General features: G+C 56.7%; 1 protein-coding gene across 4 annotated transcripts in view; it reads left to right on the forward strand.

The window, feature by feature from the left end:
• Positions 1-3575: 3575 nt before the first annotated feature.
• The window catches only part of ZNF185 (zinc finger protein 185 with LIM domain), a 51907-nt gene continuing 38578 nt past the window's right edge, over positions 3576-16904 (forward strand). For 2 of the 4 annotated variants that reach the window (XM_044235283.1, XM_044235284.1), the window contains exons 1-4: positions 3577-3642; positions 14850-14928; positions 15022-15157; positions 15490-15555. In XM_044235283.1, coding sequence (XP_044091218.1) covers positions 14895-14928; positions 15022-15157; positions 15490-15555 — 236 coding nt within the window. In that variant the 5' untranslated portion in view covers positions 3577-3642; positions 14850-14894. Of the gene's footprint in view, positions 3643-14849; positions 14929-15021; positions 15158-15489; positions 15556-16904 lie in introns of all 4 variants that reach the window. The other 2 variants (XM_044235285.1, XM_044235286.1) reach the window with 2 other exon arrangements.

Below are 16904 nucleotides of genomic sequence, written 5' to 3' on the forward strand. Positions count from 1 at the left end.
ATCTGCCAGCGAGGCCTTGGCTCAGCCTGTGCACTCGTGCTCTGGGGGCCTGGCCTGGGACTGCTTCAGAGCCAGAGACGAGAAGCAGTCTGAGTTCTGGGGTATCAGGTCACATAGGCCAAAACTGATGGCAGAGTGTTTCTTGGACTTAGTCAAAAGCACTGGACAGTCCAGCCTATAGGGGTGGGAGATGTTAAGTTGGCCCTGACCTGCATGGCCTGACCTCCCTGCTCCCAGTAGGGCCACTGCCCACAGAGCAAGAAATCCCAAGGCATGGATTCCTCCCCTTGGAACTGAACTGGTCTGCCTTTCCCATCACACTCAGAGCTGCTCCAAGACAGAACTGGGTCTGACTGGTCCCTAAGTGGGTGGAGGGTGTGGCAGTGTGGTGGGGAACAGGAGGCCCAAAGGGGACACTTGGTGAGTGAGAGTATGCATCTGTGCCAGGGAAGGGGACCAGCCCTATAGCTGGGAATACAGGCTGAGGGCAGGGCGGGGGCCCCTCAAAGGCAAGACTGGGCAGGCGGGGTCTCACAGACAGATTGGATCAGCTCCCAGGAACCTGGAGAGCTGGTTACAGATTCAGAGGTCTGGCCCTGCAGGTTCAGAGCTCCGTAGGGGCCACTATGAGTGCAGCCATGCCTGGGGACCCCTGGCCCCAGGCGACCCACCCTGCTTGGAGCTGGCGGAGTCACCCAGCAAGTGGAAACTGGTTGAAGAGCTTAGGAAGATGAGGCAGCAGGGTGAGCCCTGGAAGGAGGGAGGGAAGAAGGGAATTAGGGTGCAAACGGGAGCCTGGGCCTCCCCACACAAGAACCTGAGTGACAGGGGCTCCATCCAGAGTAGCTGGGGACCTGGCTTTAGTCCTAGATTGGTTTCAGACCGCCTGTGTGGCCTCAGCTAGATGCCATCCCTGTCTGGGCAGGGTCTGGGTCAGGGCTTCGTCTCCAGTCCCCTCCAATATGAGGACGCTGTGCTGGGGCTTTGGGGCCTGACAGCTTTCAGAGCCCCACCCATTAGCCCCCTTCCTGAGCCTGGGAACTTTTTGGCTACACTGGCTTGCTGGAGTTTTTTCCCGGCCCTGGAGCCTCCCTAGCGCTTAGGACCACTGCTGGCCAGTTCCTTCCACACAGCCACTTATCCCCCTACTCACCTTCAACCTAGTCTCCTAGAAGAATCTGTCTTCTTGCCTGCTCATGGGCTGTGACCGACCCCCCCCCCCGCCCTGCTTCAGAGAGGTTGTCACGTGTCCTCTCCTGCCTCTGCCTTGCAGGCCCAGCAGAGGTAGAGCCCAGTCTGGAGGCAGCCAACAGCCACAGGGTCTTGGCCCTCAAGTTGTAGGCCAAGGTGAAGTTCATAAAGAAGGCAATATTGGGACTAGGAGTAGGTAGAAGGTCACTACAAATAACACATCTTGTACAGTGTTGTGAAAGTACTTGGTGTGTCTGGACCCCGGTCTGTGAGGACAAGGAGTCAAAGAAGAGGCTGATGAGGTTGGCCGGGCCTTGAAGCCTGGCTGAGGTGGCTGGGGGTGGCCCTGGCAGGAGTCGGGGGGGTTCTGTTGGGGCAGTGAGCAGGTGGGCAAGGCAGGGCAGGGTAGGGCAAGGCAGTTACCATTCGAGTCAAACCCGTTTGTAGGCGAGATCAGCTGCAGGGCCTGGCAGCCTGGGAGGGAGGGAGGAGTTGAGGAAAGGCTGGTCTCTTAGGCTGCTGCTGTTGTGGCCTATGTGGCCTGGGTAAGGGCTGAGTCACCTGGGACACGGGAAGAGCTCGAGGCCCCAGGGCGGCCCAACCCAGGGCAGCCCTCGCTGAGTGGCCACTGCTGTCTTTGGACCCCACTTGTGCTGGTGCTCCCTAGCTGAGCCACCCACACTTAAGGCTCTGGACCAAACTTGCCCTTTCCCACTGGTGGCCTTGGGAGGCAAGGGCCACCCTCTCCTTCACCCTTAGATCTTCCCCATCACTCTGCCCTCCACATTCCACATCTTTAAGCTAGGGGTTTTTGAAAGGGAAGGGGGCCCAGGAAGAGGATGTGACACATCTTAGGTCATACAGTGGGTATATTTAGGAGTTACGATGCCAAGCCAAATCCATGGCCACCAGCAGCCCAAGGTGGGGGATGGGAAGGTGTTCGATGCTGGTCACCAGACTGGAAGCAGAAAAATGCTGACTGGCAAGAGACAGATGAACCAAAGTGACTTTATATATAATTCCCCCGTCACCATCCCCACACACATCGTCACATGGACACAGGGTCATCTCCTCCCCACCTGACAAAACCCAGGAAGAGAAAATGAGACTACTTCCAGAGTTTCAATCACCCTTCAATCCCCTCCTTCTGCAATTCCTCTCCGACCCCTTGTGCTTGTCTCTGCCCCAGTGACGGCTCAGATGACTAGGACTTGCAATCTACTCAAAAGGCAGAAGGAGGGGAGTGTGGCTGGATCTGCACCACGTCTCCTTGGGCCCCCTTACAGTTTGGCTTTTATCCTGAGAGCAACGGGAAGCCATCGAGAGTTGCCGGCATCTGGACTAGGTGGTGGCAGTGGGTGTGCATGGGAGTCTACGCACTGGAGGCCATTTGGGACCTAGCCTTGAGCCCGTCATCCTGGTAGGCCAACATTGGCCAACTGTCGCATTGGAGGCATTGCCTGCACCCATAGGTAGGGCTGGGGCTTCTTCTGATGCTTCTTCCTTCCTAGCCCCTAGCCCCGAGCCCTGTACTTCGCAAGTATTCCCTAAGCGTGAGTCAATGTCATTCAGTGTCATGAATGAATGGCACTTATCAAACTGCACTGGCCCTAGGGGTCTGGATGTGTCCCCTGTGAGGTGGCCCTGCTTGCTGACTGGGTGCTCGAAGCACGGCCTTCCAGGGGGAGAACTTCCCTGGTGCCTCCGGTGAGCCCGGCCCCCTCACTCTTCTCCTCTTTCCCAGCCTCTGGGACTTCCTGTATGACCTCAGCCTCTGGGCCCCCGACCCCCCTCCCCGACCCTGTCTGGGATTTTCATCTGTAAAATGGATCTAGGAACAGTAGTTCTCAACAGCATTAACCCACAGCATCTGTGGAAGTCATTCGCCCTAGTGGGGGCCGGATCCCGTCGGGTGCGGGCAGGGGCGTAATAGGCCGCCGGAGCCCTTCGTGTGGCGGAGACCTCCCGGCCTAGGGCCGCAAGCCCGAAGGAATTTGTCTGGAAGTTCTCCACCGTGGCAGAGCCTTCTGGAGCTTGCTCTGGGCTCGGCGAGGGGAGCCCCGGCCTTGATTTCTCCAGCAGCCCCGCGGGGCGGGGCTGGGAAGGGGCGGGCCGGCCGAGGACACTGGCGGGAGAATGTGCGGAATGTGCCAGGCGCATCTACCTACCCCAAGACAGGGCAGGGGAAGGGGGCCGGCCGAGGGGAGGGGCGAGGGGCGAGGCACTGGGCGCCGGTGAAAACCTGTTTGTTCTCCTGCGGGTGGAGCCCAGTCCGCGCCTTCTCGCTGCCCTGCGCGCTCTTCGCTGCACCCGCCGCCCGCTGCCCCGCACCAGCCGCCCCGGCCCGGCCCGGCCCGGCCCGTCCCGACTGGGCGCTGTCCACCTGAGGGAGCCCGCGCCTCCTGCCCGCGCGACCCTCTGCCCGCCCCGCGAGCTGGGCACCTGTGCCAGGTAGGGCTGTCGAGTCGCCATTGGCGCGGCCCGGTGGAGAAGCAGCGGGGGGGGGGGGGCGGAGGGGCGCCTGGCCCATGGCCAGCCAGGTGGCAGGAAAGGCTCAGGGCCTCAGTTTCCCCTTCCATAATCCTCACCCGCTCCACGCAGTCCTCCTGGGCTTCCACCAGGGAGGCAAGGCACTTGGTTTACTGGTTTTTCACTGTAAGCAAAGATACTAACCTAGAGAGGCAAAGAAGTCTGGCCTCCTTACCTTTTCTGGAAAAGAGGGATTGATTGTTAGTGAATGGCCTGGGGCCGGGGTGCTCTGAGAGTTGATCTGCAGGCAAAAGAATCAGGACATTTCAGATCTGCTAGTTCACACGTCCATTTCGTAGGTAAGAGCACTAAGAGCCGGAGGCTGGGGGGTTGCTTGTGATGAGGATGCGTGCGCCACGGGGCGACCTCCTGGAAGGCTACCAGAAAGGTAGCTGTCCCAGACAGAAGGCGCCGAATCAAGTGTCACCGGGTGTTATCAACAGGCTCTGTGGCCGAATTGTTTGGAGGGGAGCAGGGGAGCCAAGAGCCTTGTCCTCTTTGGAAAGGCAGAATGATACCTGCCACTTCTGAGCTGGGGGCACCTGGGCAGCTCGGTCAGTCCAAGGAAGGAACACATCAGTCCTCCTCCCACTCAGGCCTCCTGGGGGCTCAGATGAGTTCAGTGTGACTGGGGACTGGGCTCTGGAACATCTGACGTGTGGTAGGAATTGTATTCTCCCTGCGCCGTTTGTCCTTAGCTTTGACATTGTGGAAGGCTGTGCGTCTTAGGATCACACTCTGTGAACCCTGAGAGAGCCCCCTCCCACCCCCTCCCGCACCTGGACCCACTCTAGCTTCAGTCTCATGGCCCTTTAGATTTCTGGTCACGGTACCTGGCTGGGGACAGGAAGCAGGGTCCCATGGGCTGATTGGTTAGGCTGGGCAACGGGAAAGGGCTCTGGGTTCCTGCTCCCTCCTCACCAGCTCACCTAATGCTGCAGGGCAAGTCTGGGTGGAAGGAGAAGCAGGGGATGGTCCTACCTTCCCAAGGCCTCCACTGCCCCATCTGAAAAATCAGGGGCAGCCCAGGGGCCGGCTCAGACGCCCTGCTTGCCACTTAGAAGCATCTAGCCAGGACACAGATGCACAGACCAGAGGCCAGCTTGCTGGCTGGCCTTGGTGCCTGTGCTGTTTGTCTCATTACCCCTGGGCCATCCCAGATGGGAAGGAGCAGATCCACCTCACTTGCCCTACCCCCTCCTTCCACCAGTAATGGGCTCCGGCCCTTGTGCCTTCCTGGCCAGGACTTCAGATGCTCCGGCCTGCCTGGGGGCTCCACACGCAGCTGTGGAAAACCGGTGGAAGGTCCCCAGAGCAGCACTCAGCGTACATTTCAAACCTTTGGCTATGCACAACTCAGCGACACAGGTGGCCCGTGACCATACTGGGTGCTGCAGCTCTGAGTGGTATAAACACAAGGGGCTCTGAGAGTAGCTCTGACTTGGAGGGTCAGGGAAGGCTTCTTGGAGAAGGAGGGCTTGGAAGCAAGGTGAGGAAATCCGCAGCTGCCAAGTCAAGGTCTCCATATCCTTTGAGGCTGCATGAGTCTAGCCTCCCTCTTACTCCTGAAAAACCAAAGGCCGTTCTTCCCAAGCCCCCATATGTTCTACCCAGAGCCGGGCAGTGGCGGCCTGGAGAGGAATCAGTTGCCGGCCTTGCCCCAAGGAGTGGCAGTCTGGCTTGGAAGATGGACAGCAACTCAGTAGGGAGCTACCGCCGGCATCGAAAGTGTCTGCCTCACTTCCTCCTCAGTTAGAGTCCAGATCTCAGACAGTGCCCCACCTGAGGGCAGTGAGCTCAGGGGTGGCCCGTGTTTCACCTCAGCCTCCCTCAGCACGCCTGGCACCCCTTGTGTTTCTGCCTCCCTCAGCACACCTGGCACCCCTTGTGTTTCTGCCTGGTGCCTCCCTACATGTAGCAGCGCTTGTCCCTGAACCGTCCTGTCTCGTGCCCAGAAAAGTCCCAAATCTGGCTCAGTGTCCTCTGGAAGCTGGAAGCCTGCCTCCTTCCTTCCACACTTGGCCTCCCCCGGGGACTGATCCCTTCGGTCTGGATCTTGCTTCGAGCCACAGCCCATGCATAGCACCGGCTTGCTTTCTGCTTGCTGAGCCCCGAGGCTGCCCCCACAGCCCAGCCCTCCTGGGATGGGCTGGGACCCCGGCTGGGGAAGAGGAGAGCTGTTTCCCATGGCTTCAGAGCTCTGAAGAGCAGCCCACGTGGTGGGCCAGACTTTGGGACATCATCGGGGCCTCCACATTCATTTCCACTGGCTGCAGGCACCTGGCTGGCAGGACAAGGGCACTGCACCTGGGGGAAGGAGGCATCGTTGCTTCTGAGAGTCATTGAGCTGGCCGGAGCTCAGGAAGCGGAGCAAGGAGATGAATGGTCAGAGAGTGTGTGCTGGAACAGGGAGGCGCCTCTACAGCCTAGTGGTGAGAGAGAGCAGCTCAGAGGTCAGTCTGGGTTCGAACCCCACTTCAGCCACCATCCGGTTGGATAAACCTGAGCAGATCACACAACCTCTGGGGAGGCCTCGGTTTTGTCACTGCTGCAGAAGGGAGGCTGACGCACAGATGAGCCAAGACCACAGTGTCCCCTGGGGGGAGGTTGGGTCAGGCTGGGAGGCATGTGGGCTCCCCACCTAAAGAAAAAGGGTTTAAAAAATCACTGCTAGTCTGTCCCAATGATGCGTATAGTGTCTACCCACAGTTAAATTATTTGCCACAAAACACTTAATTCTTAGACCATTTCTGGATGCCTACTAAAATGTGATTGGCTTTTTTTTTTAATGTTTGCTGTTTTCATTTTTAACTGTTTATCCTGGATTGATTTAACTCACAGAAAAGTTGTGAGAACGGTACCAAGAACTCCATCAAAGCCTCACGTGGATTCCCTGTCGTGAACTCTTCTGAGGATTTTCTTTAGGGACACTTGTGTGACAGTAACATTCGTTGAGGAGTGGCCATGGAGAGGTCAGAAAGTGGGCAGGGCTAGTGTCAGGTCTTTTTTCCGAAAGGGAAACTGAGGCATGGAAGGGAACTCGCTAGAGACTCATTGGGTGTTTGCTGATTGCTTGCCTGTGCTGGGTGCTGGGGCACAGCAATGACAGAGAACTGAGAAGGTGGAGGGGTAGGAAAGCAGGAGGGACAGGTCTGGGCGGAGAAGGATCTGAAAAACGAAAAGTTAAGAGGCCCATTGTCAAACTCTTAATGTGGGGAGGCAGGAACGTACAGCTTAAGCACATGTCCCAGGAGTTTTGGATTCTAGAGGGACCCAGAGGTCACTTTCTGGAGCACCATCTAGGTTTTTCCCATGGGAGGCTCACTTCCCACTTCAAGAGAGAGCCAAGAAGCGGAGCCTTTGGTGGTGATGGTAGAGGTGGCTCTCGGGCCCTGTGGCCATGTCCCGGGTCAGAGAGGAGACGTGGCCTCTGGGGCCAGTGGTGGGCAGGTCCCGTGCTGCCACAGATTGTCACTGATGGTCCTGGCCTTCGACCCCTTCATCTGGTTCCTGTGATCATTGGCTCAGCGCACTACTTTTTAAAGACTAGGTCAGTTTTCCAGAGAGCTTGATGTTACAAGGGGTTCTAATCACGAGAATGGGTGAAAAGGCTTACATCAGGCTGTGCCCGGTTTAAACTAAAAAAACAAAGACCCAGGATTTGTCTCACTACTTCTGCCTGCTGAGTTCCTACTCATTCTTTCATTCTTTTGGGAAGGCCTGAGCCATGGGCACTTCCCTGGGGACATGCAGCATTCTGGCAATGCCCTAGAAGGGCAGCTGTAGGTTCCTGGCTGGCTGGCTGTCTGTCTGCCTAGCACTCAGCCTGGCTGCCAACTTTCCATAAATGGTTGTTGAATAAATGAAAATGTGGCCTTGGGCAAATGCTTTCTCCTCTCTGAGTCTCCATATTCTTATCAAAAATGGGGACATTGATAATGGGAGGGACAGGAAGGGGAGAAAACAGCTGGGGAGGGTTGGAGCTCCGCTGGGTGGGAGGCGGTGCTGGTGGGGGGGCAGCTGGGGACTTCTCTTCCTCTTGAGCTTTACTCACCTGTAACGAGGACAAAAGGAATTCTTTGGCCAATGTTAGGGGCAAGTGGGGGGGGCTTCCTTGTCACCAAGCCTGCTCTGGCAAAGGCTGACTAGGTGGCAGCAGTGACGGTCCAGGGAGCGGGGAGTTGGTTGAGCTGGGGCTGGGCTCCATCGCCGCTGAGTCCCTTTCGGCCCCTGTGGCTGTGCGCAGACTGGGCTAGCATCTCTGCCCCACTGTGATAGGCTTAGGACCGGCTTGGTTCCCAGGCTGCGAGGGTACAGGGAGTGGAGGACAGAGGCTGCTCAGGTCCTGAAGGAGGACTCGCACCGTTTTGCTGGGCCCCTTCCCACGCTGCGGCAGGGGAGGTGGAGCCAGGGGTTCTGTTTGGAGCGAGACCTCATGGGCTCCGCTATCCCCGCCATTCTGGCTCTGCCCAGGCCCCCTGGCCTCCACAGCGCATGTCAGAGGGCCCTGCCCAGAAGCCCTTGCTGGCCCTTGAGGCGAAGCCACCTCTGAAATGGCTCTGTCACCCCAAGCAGTCACTTGTATCCAGCCTGTAGACAACTAGAAAATGGGCACAGGAGAGCCAGGAGAAATCCCAGGTCTGCAAGAGGAACAGGCAGCCATGGGCTCCCTTCGCCCCTTTGGGGCTAGAATTCTTCATTGTCTCTGGAGAGGGCTGGCTTCCCTCAGACCCTCAGACAGCTGCCTCCCAGGGCCCTCCAGCACTGACGCCGAGAAGTCTAGATTCTGGGATGTTGGGGGTGGGCTGCGGGAAGGTGAAATTCCAGACTTTCATGTAGAAGTCATTTACCTGTAAAGCACATTTACAAATACTTCCCCCCCACACACATTCTTTTTCCACATTACATCTTTGCCTCCGTGATCCAAGTCTCTCCTCCGGCTGGTGCGCTTCCTTCCTCCTGCCCTATTAGCCTCCATGCAGGAGTCCCCGGGTACTCTGCTCAGCAGCAGGCTGGGGGTAGGGGGGCTCGGACACGACCCAGCCATGCAGCCACCGCTCTGGCAGGCCTCCGAAGGGCCCCCTACTCCTGGAGGGCGGCTGGGAATCCTTGGAGCGGCAGCACAGGGCCCGCCCCTGCTGGAGGAAAGCAAGCTGTCTGTGTACTGTCGTCTGGCCAGACGCGGAGACTGGGAATCGGGATGTGCTCCATCGTGAGACCTGGCCACAGGAGGCTGCTTCATAAAATATTTGATCATTCCAGCCATTGGCTGCCCGAGTGTTGGCCTGGGTCTAAACGTAGACATTAGGCCAAGTACCTTCAGAAAGGATTGGGTGAGGGTCACACCCCGTATGGGGGGGTCAAACTCCCTGACTTTTGGCATCCCTGGCCCCTTCACGCTCCATGCTATATCCAGCCTGTGGTCTCACTCCACTCATCTCCTTTTCCGGGCCTTTCTCTCACCCAGTGACGGGGAGCCAAGGTTCCATGGGAGAAAGGAGTCTCCTTCCTGCCAGGCCAGCTGTCTTCTGTGTCAACAGTGATCACTGTCTGATCACTGACCCTAACAGTGCCCAGTGGAATGATCAGAACTGGCATCTTAGAACTGGCATCAGAACTGATGATGAACTTGATCTTACCCATCTTAGGAACAAGTTGCTGAGCGACAGGGGACTTTTCATCATTTTACCTCTTCCCTCATGATAGGATGGGAGCACTTACATTTTTGCTGAAGTGATTATGGGCTGTCCCTCTATTAGGGCTCCCTGCTTTGGAGCCCCCTGAAAGTTCTCAGAGAGACTTTTACTCAAACATGGCCTGAAGTTGGCCTTGATACCTTCGTGTAGATGTCACTTGCCACATCTGTATTTGATCACTCGCTTGACTATGTGGGCAACCCTCTTGTCCTAACCGACTGCTTCCTCAGTCAAGCCCTGAGTTACAGTTAAAGGGTCAACCCAGAGTTGAGCTGTGGGCTCGGGTTCCAAAAGACAGAAGTGCATGTGACTCCTGCTGGCCAGGGATGGGGCCCATAGAAAGTTGGTACGCATAGGGAAAACAGCTGGGCTCCCTCTCAGCCCTCTGGGTACAGATTGTCAAAACTCACCTCTGGGGAAGAAGTCCTGCCCCTTGCTCTTCTGTCTGTGGTGTGCCCGCTCGTGCTTGCTCACCATGGCCAGTACCTGGCACACACACATTCAGCCAAGCCCCAACACCTGTGTCCTTTGGCTGTGGCTCCTTCACGTGTGAAGCTAAGGGGTTTTGTTCCTCTTCCCTTCCAGTTTGCCTAGGAAGTCTCTGCCTGGTGTCCAGCACTCCCCCAGTCCCCAGCCAGCCACTTGCTCAGCTTTCTGTCTTCTTTCACACAAGCCCTTGGCACAAAGATCCCAGGCCACAGTCCCCAGGGCTGGGGTGGGCCGGTGGGACCAAGGGCCGGGCTGCATACATTCGCAGGCCCAGCAGCCTTGCCCCCTTGTTGGTGTTTGCCCAGTTGTCTGGAAGAAGCCAGCCTGTCCCACTGTACGGGGGGCAGAGGTGGAACAGGACATGTCAGTCTTGGGGCAGCCTGGCAAGGCTCCAGGGAGGGTGACACTTGGGGGCCAGAGACAGCCACCAGGGTACATGCTGTGCTGTCTGACTGAGGTGGGCTCTGTTTCTCTACGCTTTCTTCCTCTCCTATGGTTCCCTTTCCTTCCAGGCTAGTGGGAAATGCAGACATTTTTAGTGCAGCGCAGCGGAGACTGGGACCAGGCTGTGTTCCTCAGCCAAGGAGCTGTGGCACTTGAGGGCTCCTCTGGGAGATGCTGCCTGGGCTGGGGCTTGAGGCCATTTGGCAAGGAGATAGCCGCAAAGACACCAAAGCCTGCTTGAGAGAAGAGGCGTGTACGACATGGAAAATCAAGCAGGGTGGCAATTCCAGAACATTTTCTCTAAATTAGTCTTCTCTTCTTGGAGGCAGAGCATGCCCTGTCCTTGTGGGGTGATGGGATGCCCCTCCTCCTGCTGCTTCTCTCGCCATCTCTGTCTCCTGTGCATCAGCCAAGCATTGGCGTCACTTTCTTCCAATTCCTTGGCTCCCTCCCTCCTGCTGGTCTGCCGCAGCAGCTCCTGCTTGCATCAGCCCCACCTCCACTGACCGCACCCGGCTTGCAGTAGGGAGGAAGGTGCATCTGGAGGCCATCTCCGTCAGGGAGCGCCTGTCCCCATCTCTCTCACTCCTTCTTGCTATCTAATCAGGGCCAGAGGCCCCTTCCTGGGAGGTTGCTGGAAAGCCTTTGAGAGGCTTCAGCAGTAGGGAGGAAGGTGCATCTGGAGGCCATCTCTGTCAGGAAGGGCCTGTCCCCATCTCCCCCACTCCTTCTTGCTAAGGAGGCACCCCCTGATTGTCCCGGTAAGCATCTGCAGGCAGTGGGAGTGTAGAGAAGGGTGGGAAGGGCCAAGAGGGAGGGCTGGAGGCCATCTGGTGTCTGAGGTGGCCTGGACTGCTCAGGGGATGTGGACTTGGTCCTGAGCTGCCTTGGGACAGGCTGGTGTGGTCTGACTGTGGCACCTTGCTTGGAGTTGGCACAAGGAGCTGCTCTATGAGGGAAAGCAAGAGTGAAAAGTGGCAGATAAGCCACTGTGCCTAAGCAGGGCAAGATGGCAGGTCCTACGGTACCGGGAGACTTCTCCATATCAAGGTCGAAACAGGAGCTGTAGTACTAGAAATGTACACAGACTGCCTGTCCTGACTAGAAATGCACTCACACGGGCCATTTAGGAGATGACAGCACCCACTAGCATCGTAACGCCCAAACTATGGGATGGAAAAGAGCTGGCACCACATTCTAGGCAATGACACATGCTCTGGCTTAGATGTATCCTACCAGTATGAGACCCAGTGAGTAGATCCATGTGCTTGGTGGCTTGGCACCACTTTACAGATGAGGAAACGGAGGCGCAGACAGTAGGATGATGCCACAGCCATGTGAAGCCCCGTAGGGATGACGAGCAAAGATGTGAGCTCTCAGGCCCGGTGGCCCTTCTGGATGGCAGGTCTCATATGCCAGGGCGGCCTAGAAGGGTTTGAAAGAAGCCCAAGTACCCAGAAGAAGAGGAAAACTGGAAGTGGGTGTGGGGACCTGCCTGTTCTCCCTCCTATGTGAGCTATGGGCCAAGAGGACCCAGGATCCTAGAGGAGGTCATGTGTGTGCCTGCAGGTGACAAGGCTCGGCTCAGAGCAGCACAGAGGGTCCCTATAGGCCCAGGGCACACCGCCCCTACCCAAGATGTCTACCCTGAGGGAGGGAGCGAACTCCCCACTGCATCCGTGACTCTCCTCACTTCCCAGTCCTTCCTCAGCACTGCTCACGTGGCATCAGCTTTTGAGATCCATCACTGGCTGTCCAAGCAGTCCCGGCTCCCATTTCACTTGCTTAAACCACCGTTTGTTTAGTCTTTATCACACAGGCAATGCACATTCATTATAGGAAAAGTAGAATACACAGAAGAGCAAAGTATTTTGGTATATATCCAGTCAGGTGTTTCTTTCCCTGTGCACTGTAATGGACTTTCTTTAAAGATCTTATTTATTTATTTATTTATTTAGAGTGTGGGGAGAGGAAGAGGGAGAGGGAGAGACAGAATCTCAAGCAGACTCCATTCTGAGCCTGGCGCCCGATGTAGGGTTCAGTCTCACAACCCTAAGATCATGACCTGAGCTGAAACCGAGAATCGGACGCTTAATCGACTGAGCCACGCAGTCTCTCCCTACATGTCTTTTTTTTTAAAGCTTCTTTCACTTATTGATATAAGGAAACATGAAGGCATGTTAAATATCATTATATGTCAATATCATTTGTAACGACTACCTAGTATTTGCTTGGATGATGAATGGATCAGAATATATTTAAACATGACTGTTGGGAATTTGTATTATTGCCTGATTTTCACTATTTTACTCAACGCTGGGATGCCACCCCTCTAGTATACTTTATTCTGCTTACTCATTTGCGTCCTTAGGAGAGATTGCTGTGATGGAGAGCTGAAGGACCAGTGGTCTTACCCTGCTAAGGTATTCAATACATATAGAGATTTATCCTATGAAAAGATGTGTCCATTGACCCATGCACCAACAGTGCATGAAAGATGCCTGTCTGTAGTGAGGGTTTTTCTGACTGTCCATTGATTGGGGATGAAGGGGATGGTAGGTCTGGGAGGAGTGTTGGGTTAGTCAGAAGCTTCCAGTGCTGGTATTCAGTGCAGGGTGTGTATTGGCGTGTGAGGTGGGGTGCCTCGGCTCTGCCCTTGCTGAGGCTGGTAGAGGGAGCAGGTCTAGTCTGGGAACAGATGAAAGGGGTCCAGGGCTGTGTGGGGAGGGGGAAGGTGGGGGTGGTGAGGTGGAGGAAAAACCAGCTCTGTAGCTGGGACATGAATTCCAACCTCATGTGTCCATCTGTCCATTTTTTTTTTAACGCCATCTGTCCATTTTAAAGGCTCCTTGGTCCAAGGAGCTGCCTTCTTCAATCCCATGGGAAGACTCATTTCCTCCCTCTTTCAGTTTTATTGTCCTATCAAAGAAGGACATTTGACTTCTGAGATGCAACACCAGCCCCGCTCTTTGCATGGTGAAGTGGGAGCAATAAGACTTGAGTCTTCTGATTGGGGTCTTAGCTGTAAAGATGGGACCCGAAGCTAACTCCACTCTGCCTTGCTGTGGACTCTTACACATGTCTCTGTCCCTTTGGCCAGTGAGTTCCTGTGGGCCCTCTGTCTCTGTCATCCTGCATGTGTGTACATGTGTCCTAATTTTGGAGGTGGCTGGTTTGTTCTGATTTGGGCAGAAAACTTCTAGGCAATGTGGACCACAGGTTTGTCAAGGGGAAAGTGATAACTTCCTGAAGGAACCTACAGACTCAGCAGTAGGAGGCCCTGAGCTGGGGCCCAGAGAAGGTGAGGGACTTGCTTAAGGTCTCACAGTCAGTCAGAGGCACCAGGACACCGAGGGGCTGAGATCCCAGGTGGCAACTCTGTCTGTGTGTCCTGCCCAGTAGGGTTACTCCACAGGCTGCTGGGATGGGAGAGTTGGACCTCTGAGGTCCAAGGATCACCTCTGGAATGAGTTCTGCTCAGCAGAACTCTGACGTGGCAGCTTTGGTCAGGGGCTGGGCAGTGGGGCTGCCATTCACTGCGATGAGGTGCCATTCCTGGCACGCAGCAGGCTTGGGCCTCCTGGACTGCTCATCCAGTGTGGTTTATGGGAAAGCCAGCTCTTGCTGATGCGGCAAATTTGGTTTGCTCTTGGCCCTTGTCTTACCTATTTTAGTGCGCCCCTGACCTCTAAGGAAACACGTCCAGGGCTTGCCAGCTGGCAGCAGGGTCTGGCCTCTCTGGGCCTGGCCCTGGTGAGGCCCAGAGGGTGGCAGACTCCTAAGAGGAGAGAGTCCCGGCTTCAGGGCTCTTCTGGCAGAGCCACAGCCCCTCCTTCTCATCATGCCTGCTTGCAACTGTGCAACTGTGGCAGGTCCAACTGTGCCAACTGTGCCAACTGTGGCAGGCTGGGGCAGGGATTAAACTCACCCTATGGGCCTTCCCTCTCCCTGAAGCACAGCGCTAGTCCCTGCCTGGAGAGGCAGCTTCCTCACCCCAGCCCGTTCTGGGGCAAAGACCTTCATGGTGCTGTGAAGGCCTCAGAGAGCGACCACCGTGGTCCACCCCTCACTGGCCACATGAGGGAAGCAACGGCGAGAGGGCAGAGAAGAGGCAAGGAGGGAAGCAGGGCAAGAATCCAGAGAGGAAGAGAAAGAAAGCAGCACACCCTCAGGCTGACAGTCCCTGCTGCTTGGCTCCTGTCCAACTGGCCTGAGATCTTTGCTGTGCCAGGTGGTGCCGGGCATTTGCAGAAACATTCTGCGTTCATAGCAGTACTGAAGTGTAGACTCTTACAAATGAGGGCACTGAGGCAGACTGGAGAGAGGAAGCAGCTCCGGGCAGACAGTGGCAGATCCAATGTGTGCTCACTTCCTGACCTCGGCCCACCACCCAGAACTCCGTCAGCTCTTGCTTCCCAGGGCCAAAAGGAGTCTGGACGGCCCTGGTGTGTCAGGGACCGCATGATGAAGTGACAGACTGTGTGCTTCCTTTGCCCCCAGGAGCCCAGTCGGATCAGCCGAGACGGGATCTGCAGAGCAAGCACCATGAGTGTCTCAGCTCTCGGAGGCGGCCCTAAAGGTGAGAGCGGCAGACTGGGGGACCTGGGAGGGAGGCCTCACGGCTCTGGGGCTGGGCTCCTCTTCTGAGGCTGCCTGGCCTCGCCTCTTCCAGGGAAGCCCCTACCACCTGGCGAGGAGGAACGCAACAATGTCCTCAAGCAGATGAAGGTTCGAACCACGCTCAAGGGGGACAAGAGCTGGATCACCAAGCCGGACGACTCGGAGGGCAACTCGGAGGGCCGCACCCTGTAAGCCGGCACACGTGGGCTGGGCTGGGGCCTGTCAGCTCCCGGGGCTGCTGAGGGACTCCGACCACGCAGACCCCGGCCTGGCCCTGTGGCCACAGGCCAGCTGGGGTGGGCGGAGCATGGGAAAGCAATCCCGCTGAGGCCAGACCTGAGCGAAGTCACAGGGCGGGAAAGCCCTGGCTGCTGCGTGGGCGTGTCCATGCAGGCCTGCGGCAGGCGGCGGCAGGCCAGGGCAGGCGGAGGTGAGATGGGACGGTGGGCCAGGTTACTGACGGAACAGGCAGCCTCTGGGATGGTCGGGCGCCCCGTTTTCAAAACTCCTGTTTCCTCAGAGAGCTGCCCTCTGGTCGAAGTCGTGCCACATCCTTTTCATCAGCTGGGGAAGGCCCGAAGGCCAGGTAAGGGGGGACGCCCAGAAGGCTGGTGAGGGGGACCTCATGCTGCAGTCTTCAGGGGAGAAGGAGGAGCCTAAGCTCGGAAGAGATGTCAGAGTCATTTCAACTCCACAGGAAGGACAGGCTTTTCTGCTCTCTTTCCTTTTGGGAAAGGGAATGCAGGAGTCACTGGGTTCAGGTGCCTGGCCTTACTGTGTGACCTTGAAGCTGGCTGCCTCATGGGCCTCCATGGTCCTGGCTGTCTACTGGACACTGAGAAGCCCCCGTAGGCGGTGAGACAACATCTCTCAGGGCATCAGGCAGCTGAGAGTCACACATGACTCTCTCCCATCTGGAGCCCGGATTGCTGAGGACACTTGGTAATCAGCACGAGAGAGGAGACGCACACACTTGGTCCTGAGTCCCAGGGCTGCCCCTGATAACTATGGACTTGCCCATCACCCCTGTTCACTGAGTCGGTCACCACAGAGGACACAGCTCTCCCTTCAGGGAACTGACATCTTAGCAGGGAACACAGGCATGACCCAAGGAGAGAGAATTATGAATTGTGACCGCTGCCATCGGCAAGGTTGGTGAAGGCCTGAGGACGGTTCGAAGATGGTCTACTCTCTGGGGCACTTGCTCACTTTGGGGGGTGCAGGTCTCGCCCAGGGCTTCTGTTTGGAGGTATATTTGGAAAGCATATCCTGGGACTATGATTCAGGGCCTAGAGCAGGGGTACTTGAAAGTCTATTAAACGTTGGCTCTCATTCTCTCCAAGGCATGGGTATTTCAACCAAAAATGTATGTGTGGCTACATGGGGGATAAATGACCTTTTTTTCTCAGGTCCCACCCCAAGTGTCCTTGCAACTTTGTTACTTCCAGGAGGCTGTCCCTACTGAGGACAGGGTCTGTCAAGATGGAGAAGGCTGGGGCTCTGTGCCGCCCTTCCCACCTGCTTGCATGGGATTCCCTTAGACCCACTGCCCCACCCCTGCTCCAGCACTAAACTCCTCTGCCGAATCCTTGTCCCCTGTCCCTGCCTCTCAGTTGCTCCCACGGAGGAGGCACCCAGCACGTGCGCTGTGTTTGTTTTCCAGCCGCGCCCTCCAACCCCAGACTACCATCCAGACTGTGATGTGGGCGTCTCAGGAGCTGGAGGAGGGAAACCCCAAGGAGCAGGAAGGGAGGGGCATCTGGCTTCAGTTCTACCCCTGGGGCCCTCACGAGCCTCCCCAAAGGAGGCTGCGCAGAGATGTCAGGTCAAGGACCATGGCCTCTGGCCATGGAGCCTCCAGTTCTGACAATAGAGGGTGAGCGGGCTCTGTTAGCACTCCCAAATGACCTCTTTCTCATGGGATTGTTGGGCCCT

This window comes from Neovison vison, chromosome X, assembly GCF_020171115.1.
Source record: "Neovison vison isolate M4711 chromosome X, ASM_NN_V1, whole genome shotgun sequence".
Classification (NCBI taxonomy): Eukaryota; Metazoa; Chordata; class Mammalia; order Carnivora; family Mustelidae; genus Neogale; species Neogale vison.